Raw genomic sequence first — 9,846 nt, 5'->3', positions numbered from 1 at the left:
CTTTAAGCTATAAGAATTCGAATTTTTTAATTTCAATGGCTGTGAAAAATATTTACATGCCATGTAAAAAAACGGGAAAAGACGAGGAATTTTTCCTTCGATTAAAACGGTCACCCTGCTAGGGCTAAATTATATGTTTAGTGTAAGAATAATCTTAGATATCGTTACAATTTTTTAAAATGATTTTTGGTTTCAAAATTTAAAACCCATTATTTCTACTACCATTATTGTTATGATTATTATTATTATGAAAGTTGGGTCTCAACTCAGTGAGAGTGAAAGCAGGAACAGCAGTTTGGCTTCTGGGTTCATAACTGTGACCTTGACCTTCACCACTTACTGGAACTACTTGGAAAGTTCTGATATGAAATGGAAAATGGACATTAGCAGCCGCTGGTCTTGTAGAGTATAAAAAGAAAGCGTGTCCCAAAAAGACCATCAACAAGGAACACCCCTTCGCCACACTTTCTCGAATCCACTTGTCCACCAAGAAAGTAACCACCAGCACCTGAAAATAATTTCAAAAATATTATAAGACTATCTTCTTCCAATCAATACTCAGAGAAGAACTTATATCGTATACCATGAGAGGATGAAAGAGAAACCATCCAGATCCAAGAGTCATGAGAAAAGAATAAAAATTGATCTTGCCAGCCGCTTTCAAGCTCGTCTTGTAACAGCAGAGCAGAAAGACTATCCAGGTCCAAATTTTCAGAGCCATAAGTCCATAGCCAGGAGGTGATTCGTAGATGTAAAGTATGAGGCCAGGATCGAAGACCTCTGACTGGTAGATGAAAAGGGTAAGTTGTAAAATTGTACTGAGCCAGATGAAGCCTAAGAGTCTCCAGACTTGAATCATAGAAAGGACACTTTTGGTGACTGTGAATCCCAAAGCTAGGAGCAAGAGCAACACCGTAAAAAGGGTTTCTGAAGAGGCTTCAAAGAGTTTTGCAGTCAGAGATGCTCCCGGAAAATCAATTCCCATGGAGGCTCTTATTGAATAAGAGTAGATTTCGAACATGAGGCCTATTAAATAAAACCAGAGAGAGAGCATGAAAATTTTGTAGGAGACGTGAAGAAGTTTTCTTGAACGCAGCTCGGTAGCTACAAAGACGCTGAAGATGATGAGGATGAAGTAGGCGATGGAAAATGCAATCAGCAGAGGCAGAATATCTGGAACAAATTTAAGGTTACTATTTTTATCTAAGATTTGCATTTTTTGGTCATTCTTGTCGGATCTAACCAGGGGGGTGCTTTCACTGTACTGCCCAATTCAAAAAATGTGTCACGAGAGTTGAAAACGGCCATGCGGCGGCGCTAGTAGTAACTTTGTTCTACAAAACCATACAGTATCATAGGAAAATTGCATAAAAATTACAAAATAAATATGAAAATGACTTTAAACTCATTTTTTCTTCATAGTGTAGAGTCAAGTAGTTAAATGAGACTTATTTACTTACGTATTATTTTGTTTAATATAGGAAAAAGCGGAAAAATTGACATAATTCAAATTTTTTAAATATGACATAGATATTCAGAAATTATAAAGAATAATAAAAAAATAAATAACGAACACACAAATGAATGAAAAAAATGCCGAAAATATATATTATTATCGAATTATAAAATTTTCCAAATTTCAAATAACAAGATTTTTAATTAACAAAAAATAAAATCCCAAATTTCAAAATATCCAAGACTAAAATTCACCGACTGCAGGACCGACTTTTAAAATAAACGAATTATCAAGTTCCCGACAAATGTTTTAATTCCCAATATTTAGAATTTTTCAATATAGTTAATTGATTATTAATTTATAAGTAATTAATAGAATTATAAATAAGGCAAACAATTTATTGAATCATCAATTAATAATTTATTAATTATTTTCGGAAATTTTAAATTTCGCCAAACTTAAATTACAGAAATAGAAATATTTATGAGACTATGTAACGAAGCTGAAATATTTTAACATTTGTATGTTTCCAAATTTAAAAAAATTACCTTACTTCTTTTAAATTTTCCCAGCAATTTTAAGAAAATTTGTTTATTCTCTTGAAAAAATTCAAAATTATTTTCAGTTCTACTAAATATTTCTTGAATTTACCCGATTTTTGTTTGTTTTTATTTTGTAATCTTACCATATTGAAACATTTTGCTTTAAAATATTCTAAACTATTTTTAGAAATTTTCGAAAATCGTTTGTTACGTTTAAAAACTTTTTCAATTTTCTCTTATACTTCATTGTTCAAAATAAAAAATTATTTAAAACTTCCACACGAATATAAGGAAAATTCTTCTTGTTTTTTAATTTTGTCAGGCCTTCTAAGCCTTCTAATTTCTAAAAATTATTCGAATTTTTTCTGCATTTTTTATTTATTCTGCAAGAATTTAAAAATTGCCCTAAAATCTTACAGCTTCTTCTTTGACCATTTTTGAAATTTTCTAAAATCTTTTTAAATAATTTCTTCAAATTAATTTTTGAAATAAAAAGTTATTTTAATTTTTCCTAGGAATCTGAAAAAATATCTTTCATTTTCGTGAAATTTTACAAAATTTAGAAAAAAACTTTACAAGCTTTATTTATTTTTAAATAGTTTCGAAACTTTTAAATATCTCTCAAACTCACTCAAATTTTTTCCAAAATTATGTAAATGACAAAATTGCAAAATTTTGCTTGAAAATCTTTCAAACCCTTTTTAAAAATTAAAAAATCTCTCATCAATTTCAAGAACTTTTTTCACATACTGACATAATTCAGTTTATCTAAAAAATTTGTAAACTTGAAAAATTTTAAAAAATGGTCTCAAGGTCTTCTATATACTTTTAATCATCATTTTAAAATATTAAAAAGTTTTAATTATTCTTTTTAAATAAAACCGAAACCATTTCTCCTCAGATCTTTTATAATTATTAAAAAGCTTCTAACTCTTTTATTGGGGGATTTCGGGCCATTTTCAACTCTCGGTGACAGGAGGCTGGATCGAACCGAAGATTTTGTTTTATCCGAAAGATAAATCAATTTTATAGCTGCAAATCAAAAACATTTTTATAGAGGTATCAGGATTCATAGGCCAAGATGCTCTTCAAAGAGGGTAAATGCGCAGGTTTTTCACAAAAATAGGAGAATACATTTTTCTAAATAACATTTTTTGAATACTAATGACTTAGTTCAAGTTGAAACGTTTTAAATTCATACTATTTCAAATTAAGATATTTCATTTTCAAAAATAGATGAAGTTTTAATCATAGTTCAAGTTTTAACACAAAAGATGAATTTTTGGCTAAGAAGTCTTGTATCGTCCGTCTGTAAACATCGTTCCAATTATGTGACATTTTTCATAAATTTTGGAGCCTCTCCAATATCTTAGAGGCTTCAATCAAAATTTTTTTGTTTATTTTTTGACTCAGATATGTTTTAATATAATAACTTTAAAAATTTTTTTTTGTTAAAACCGATATCCTTTTTACGACACTAATTATTAGAACGCTTACGCTCATACAATTTGTTATTAAATTATAGATTTTTATATCGACTCTTGATAAAGACCCGCAGTGTTGGTCGAAACGTTGAGGATTTTTTTAAAAGAAATAAATATGTTTTTCACATGTTATTTCGGATGCTTTTATTTTGATTTTATCATTGACCGTAAGACCGAACATTTGCTGAATTTAGCTAAAATACTGATTGAAAATTAAAACGGTCGAAGAAAGGTAAAACAGTTTGGATCTGCTGTATCTACAATTGTTTTGTATATTTGTTATAATCAAATAGTTGCATTTTCAATAATAAAAGAAAAAAGATGATTTTTCAGCCAAGGAGGTTGATTCTCCATTAAAAAAAAAAAACGCAAAAATTAGTTTTTAGCCAAGAATATTCATTTTTTATCAAAAAAGACTAATTTTCAAAGAGATAAATTTTAAACTAAATTTACAAATTATCAAATAAAAAATGAGCTTTTAACAAAGTCTCTCAACTTTCAACTAAGTTATTGAATTTAAGTTTTGATTTTAGAGAAAAAACAGTACATCTAAAAAGACGTCTTTTCAACAGAAAGGTTTATTTTTTATCAAAGAGATATATTTTCAACTACAATTTGGAATCTTCAACCAAAAGATGAGTTTTTAACCAAGTAGTTCAACTTTTAACCAGATAGTTGAATTTTCAACAAAATAAGAACATTTTCTAACGAAGAAATGAATTTTCTAACAAAAAGAGAAATCATGAGAGAAATATTTAACCTAATACATACAAATTTAAATTAAAAAGTTAGGTTTTTTATTAAAAAAGAACAATTATCAACCAAAAATTGAAGTCAATTTTTAAGTTAATAAAATGAACTTTCAACCAAAAAAGATACAAACAATTTTTTAAAAAAGTAATATTTTCAATCAAAGAGATGAATTTTCAACTAAAATTAAGAATTTTCATCTAAAAAACTGAATTATTAATGCAGTAATTCAATTTTCAACCAAGTCTTTTTCTTAGTTGAAGTATCTGCTCTTAGTTTTTTTGTGAAGAATTCATACTTTTCTTTGAAAATGTACCTATTTTATTGAAAATTCAACTACTTATTTAACAATGAACTTTTTTGTTAATAATCTTATTTAAAAAAATGGGTATATTTTCAACCAAAGAGATATATTCCTCACGGAAAAATTAATAGCCGATATTTCAATCAAAACAACTACTTGCTTGAAAATTGAACAGCTTTATTAAAAATTCAGTTTTTAAAAATTGAAGATTCATTATTTTAGTTAAAAATTCATCTCTTGGATTTAAAATATAACTGTTTTGTGGAATTTTTGTTTTTAAATTATTTTTTGAACTTAATATTTCACTTCCATTTGTGATTGATATATTATCTTTTGTAATAAAGCATTTAACCATTTGATTAAAATATAATGTATTGGGTTGAATATTTCTCTTTCTGGTAGAAAATTCACTTCTTCGGTAGAAAGTGTTATTCTTTTGTTGAAAATTCTTTTCTTTTGGCTTGGAAACTGAAAACTTGCGTTGAAAATCTATCTCCTTTGGTAGAAAATCAATCTTTATTGGTTAAAAATTCAACTATTTTGACAGAAAACTCAACTATTTGTTTAAAAATCAACCTTTTTGTTTAAAATTCAATTGATTTGTATAAAATTCGTCTTTTTGGATTAAAGATTCAACATTTCAATTAATTTTTTGTTACCACCAGTTTTGTAGAAAATTTGGCTTTTTGTATGAATTCGCCTTTATTTTATTCAATACAAAAATTTGTTTGTATTTAGAATTGAACTGTTTTATTAAAATGTAAATTGGTTTATAAAAAATTAAATGTTGTCGTTAAAAACTCGACTTTTTGACTTGAAAATTCAACTATTTAGTTTAAGCTGAACTACTAGGTTAAAAACTAATGTTTTAATTAATTCTACTGTTTTTAATTAAAAATAAAAATATTTTCTTGAAATATCAATTGTTACATTTTTCGTTGAGAATTCATCTTTTTGGTCAAATTCGACTTTTTTCTTTTGAAATTAAAATATTTTCTTAGTTGAAATATCAAATATAATATTTTTCGTTGAGAATTTATTTATTTTTAATTGAAAATTAAACTACTTGATTGAAAGTTAACGAACTGAAGGCGTAACAAAAATTATCTTAAAAAAAGGAGTGTGAAAAACATACTCAAGATTGATAAAAAGAGATATTTCGGGTTTCACTCGTGTAAAAAACTACGAATTGTTTGCCGACGTTTCGTAAACATTGCAGTTCACATCTTCAGGGCTGACCTGAAACTGAGGTATCAGGGGTCATGATGTTCTTAGGTATACTTTCTACGATGCCTGTGATTGGCCAGAGCGCCCCACCGTGGGGACTGGTCGAACTTCATTGGCCAATCAAGTCTTTTTTAAAAATCCGGGAAAATACTCAAGATTCTCCAGAAAGTCAATTTGTGCAACATAATAGCACAAAAAGATCTAAAATGAGAGAATTATGTTTCTAAACAACAGTTGCAATTATGACACACAACTTTATTTTCTCAAGTATTTGTTTTTTGCTCAAATTTTTGTCTTTTTAGCATGAAAACCCATCTATTTTGTTGAAAATAATATAATACCTACATATTAATTTAAAAAAAATGTATTGCCCTATTTTCCCCTTATTTTCGAAAAAAATCCCCCCATTTCCCCTATTTTTAGAGCATTTTGGGATGTGAGGTCTGTCAAAATACTGTTTGTATGTTCATTGTTTTATTTTAGGTGTAGAAGGGTGTAAAAAGTGTTGAAAATAGCGTGACGCAGGTTTTAATCGGCCCCGACTGTTTCAAAAGTGAAACTTTTCTTACAAAATTCATCAGCGGAGAAATGCTCTCTCCAGAAACTTCCGCGTGGTGCGTTTGTCAGAGACAGCCAATAGGTGACATTTAATCCATTTCGAGTTGTGCAATCTGATAAAGCGATGAACCACCACCGGGGTCGGGAGGATCGAAATTCCCTGTAACTGTTGCAGAAAACCTCTTTGGTTGTTCTGTTTGTGATGCATTCCGATGGAGCTGTTAAAAAAGGTTTCGCTGTCAAGGGAACAATTTGTCCATGATCTCTGTTTAAGACCTCTTCTTTCTGCAAACATGACTTCCTTGATGGATAAACACTTGGCCATTGCGAAGGGGAGTCGTAATACAATAACAAATTAACATTGGTGTCTTCTTCCAAGATAAATTTGTACTGGAATTTTCCCTTTTCGGAGAGGAAACAGAACCTTGCTAGGAAGGCCCAATTCTAAAAAAATTCAAATTCAATATTACTTCATAAATAATTATCTGGATCTTTCATTAATTTTTAGTTTTTTGGAAACACTAGTACGATTCACTTGTTATACATTATTTCAAAAAGTTATACAGAATTTGGTGAATATATTTTAATAACTGCAGACTTCACGTTATTCCACTTCTCTCCTTTTCCCTCCCTTTTTAAAGAACTCCTCTTTTTCCCCTCATTCTCGTTTTTTTCTCTCCCTTAAATTCAAACTGAATTAATAGAAACTAGTCATAAAAATCATACTTTTTTTCGTTAAAAGTTGATAATCATTTTTTTTAACGCCTACCAGTATATTCTTCGTTCAAAATTGATTTTTTATTGGTAAAAAGTTTATTATTTGGTTGAAAATTAAATGATTTTATTGAAAATTAAACTATTTGTTAAAAATTCATTCATTTCAGTACAAAATTCATCCTTTTAGATTAAAACTTTTCCTTTGGTTGAAAATTAATCTTTTCTAATTGCAAGTTTAATAATTTTATTTGAAATTTGCCAATTTTGTTTTAAAAAATCACCTTTTTCAACTATTCCGTAAAGAAATCGTCGTTTTGACTTAAAAAATCGACTATTAAGATGGAAATGAAACTGTTTTTGGTTCAAGTTAAATGTTTTTCTTTTAAAACTTCGATCACTGGTTGGAAATACAAATATATTGTTGAAATGTCGTCTCTTTTGCTTGAAAGTTCAAATATTTGGTTATATGCATCCGTTTAGTTAAAAATTAATTTTTTGGTGGAAAATTCGACTTAATAGGTTGGAAATACATTTTTCTTGGTTAAAAAATTAACTTTTATGTTGAAATTTTATCTTTTTGGAATTAAACTGTTTAACTTGAAAATTCAATTCTTTTGTTGAAAATGTTTTTTTTTTGTGTGTTGAAAATGCCACTATTTTGGTAAAAAATTTAAGTATTTATATATTCGCAAATAAGTTGTTTTGTTTAAACATTAGTATTTCTGAAATAAAAATGTTACATTTTGTAGAAAATTCATCTTTTTGGCTCGAATATTCAACAATTTGGCTGCATTTTTTACGGCAAAATCGACTTTTTTTATTAAAAATGTAACTTTCCTCTAAAGAAATCGTCTTTTTGACGTGAAAATTCAACTGTTTGGTTGAAAATGAACTCTTATGTTGTAAAATAAATCTTTTTTGGTTAAAAATTCAACTTGGTTAGAAATTGATCTTACTTGGTTAAAAATTAAATTTTTCATTGAAAATTTATATTTTTGGAATTTAGCGTAAAATGTTTTCTAAAATGTTCGTCTGCTTAGCTTGAATATTCAACTATTTTGTTGAAAATTCATTTTTTTGTGTGTTGAAAATGCCACTATTTTTGTAGAAAATTCAATTATTTAGTTGAACATTAACTTTTTTTGGTCGAAATTTTTTATTTTTTTTTATTTGATAATTCAACAATTCTGTTGTAACTTTTATTGCTGTAATGCAAAATTTTTCATTATTGAAAATCCGTCTTTTTTGTTTGAAAATTAATTTCTTTTGATAGAAATTTGATCTTCTTTAGTTAAAAATGCAACTTTCTGATTGAAAATTAATAATTTGTTTTAGTTGGGAATACTACTATTTTCTTGAAAATGGGTTCCTTTTTTGGTTGAAATCGACTATTCTTGAATCGAAATTAAAATCTTTATTAATATCAACTATTACATTTTACATCAAGATTCCATCTTTTTTGTTTGCAAATTTAACTACTTGGTTTAAAGTCGAACTACTTTGTTAAAAATTCAGTTTTGTTTTAGTTGAAAATTTATTATTTTAGTAAAAATTCATCTCTTTGATTAAAGTTTAAATATTTAATAGTATTTGGTTAAATATTCCTTTTTTTATAGAAAATTAATCTTCTTGTTTAAAAATGTATCCTTTTGATTAAAAATCCAGTTTTTTTATAATTATATCTCTTTTTAAAGAAATTAAATGTTTTTGGTTAAAATTGCAACTTTTTGATCCAAAATTATTTAGCTTTCAACTACTTTGTTGAAATCTCACCGTTTTTGGTTGAAATATCAACTATTTTAGTTTCCGCCGAGAATTAATTTCTTTAGATAAAATTTAACTGCTTGGTTGAAATTTGAATTACTTTGTTAATAATTAATTTTCTTTTTTTTCATCCTTTGATTCGAAATTTAACTATTCCTGTTTAAAGTTAATTTTATTGGTAGAAAATTGGTCTATCTTGTTTAAAAATATAATTGATACATCAATTATAAAATGAAATGATATAATAACATATTAATAAATAACAACAATAAAAAAATATAAAATAAAATATAAAATTTATACATCAATTTAATTTAAAAGCATGTATTTTCTTATTTTCGTAAAAAATCGTTCTATTTTCTCTATTGGAATAGCATAGTGGCCTGTGAAAACTGAGAATAAAAGTTTTTTTTATTTTAGAATTAAAATCAAGTTAGATGAAATAATTCGTGGTTTTGTTCCATGAATATTTTCATATTATTGACACAATAGATAATGAATATAAAAATAAATAAATAAGATTCGATCAAAATAAATAAATATAAATATTTATAAATGTTAAAAGTTCTTAAAATTGAATTACTGAACAAACTTGTTAATAATATAAAAATATAGTGACATGATTAATGATAAGAATCAAAGCAAGAAAAATATCGTGATACATTTTAACCTGTGACTTCTAAATTCATATTTAAAATTCAGTTATTATTTCAATAAACAAATTATTTACTTCACTAGTTAAAAGGTGACCACTCAATATTTTAGCGTCAGTACATGTAAATAGAAGAATGACACAGAACACTATAAATCCAATAAACATAGTTGAGTCCACATTACAATTTAAGTTTCATGACTGTAACGCGCGACTTTAGACATTCGTACTATTCTTTCTATCGACGTTTGTTTATATCATTTATATACATGTGTAGGGAAATCAATAATTTTCTAACTAATGTCACCACATTCCCAACTATCCCTAGACCTGCATTTCATTTATAAAAGTTTTCTCAGTAAATTCTCTTTAAAATATTGATTTTATGAAAT

At 26.9% G+C, this 9,846-nt stretch overlaps 1 protein-coding gene across 1 annotated transcript; it reads right to left on the bottom strand.

The window, feature by feature from the left end:
* Window positions 1-9,664, bottom strand: LOC117174791 (transmembrane protein 145-like). The gene is made up of 4 exons (XM_033364159.1): window positions 9,533-9,664; window positions 6,333-6,765; window positions 584-1,173; window positions 1-508 (listed from the first exon to the last, which is right to left on the bottom strand). Exons 1-4 carry the CDS (start codon window positions 9,620-9,622, stop codon window positions 200-202), a joined length of 1,422 nt encoding a protein of 473 aa, XP_033220050.1. The 5' UTR covers window positions 9,623-9,664; the 3' UTR covers window positions 1-199.
* Window positions 9,665-9,846: the final 182 nt, after the last annotated feature.

This window comes from Belonocnema kinseyi, chromosome 6 (genome assembly GCF_010883055.1).
Source record: "Belonocnema kinseyi isolate 2016_QV_RU_SX_M_011 chromosome 6, B_treatae_v1, whole genome shotgun sequence".
Classification (NCBI taxonomy): domain Eukaryota; kingdom Metazoa; phylum Arthropoda; class Insecta; order Hymenoptera; family Cynipidae; genus Belonocnema; species Belonocnema kinseyi.
The sequence above is the reverse complement of the archived record's forward strand: the minus strand, read 5'-3'. Positions and strand labels throughout refer to the sequence as shown.

Coding starts and splice junctions, on each gene's coding strand:
- LOC117174791 (XM_033364159.1), bottom strand. CDS start 9,622: ATGTTTATTGGATTTATAGTGTTCTGTGTCATTCTTCTATTTACATGT. Junction 6,766..9,532: donor GTCACCTTTTAACTAGTGAA/GTAAATAATTTG, acceptor GAATTTTTTTAG/AATTGGGCCTTCCTAGCAAG. Junction 509..583: donor TTCTCTTTCATCCTCTCATG/GTATACGATATA, acceptor AATTATTTTCAG/GTGCTGGTGGTTACTTTCTT.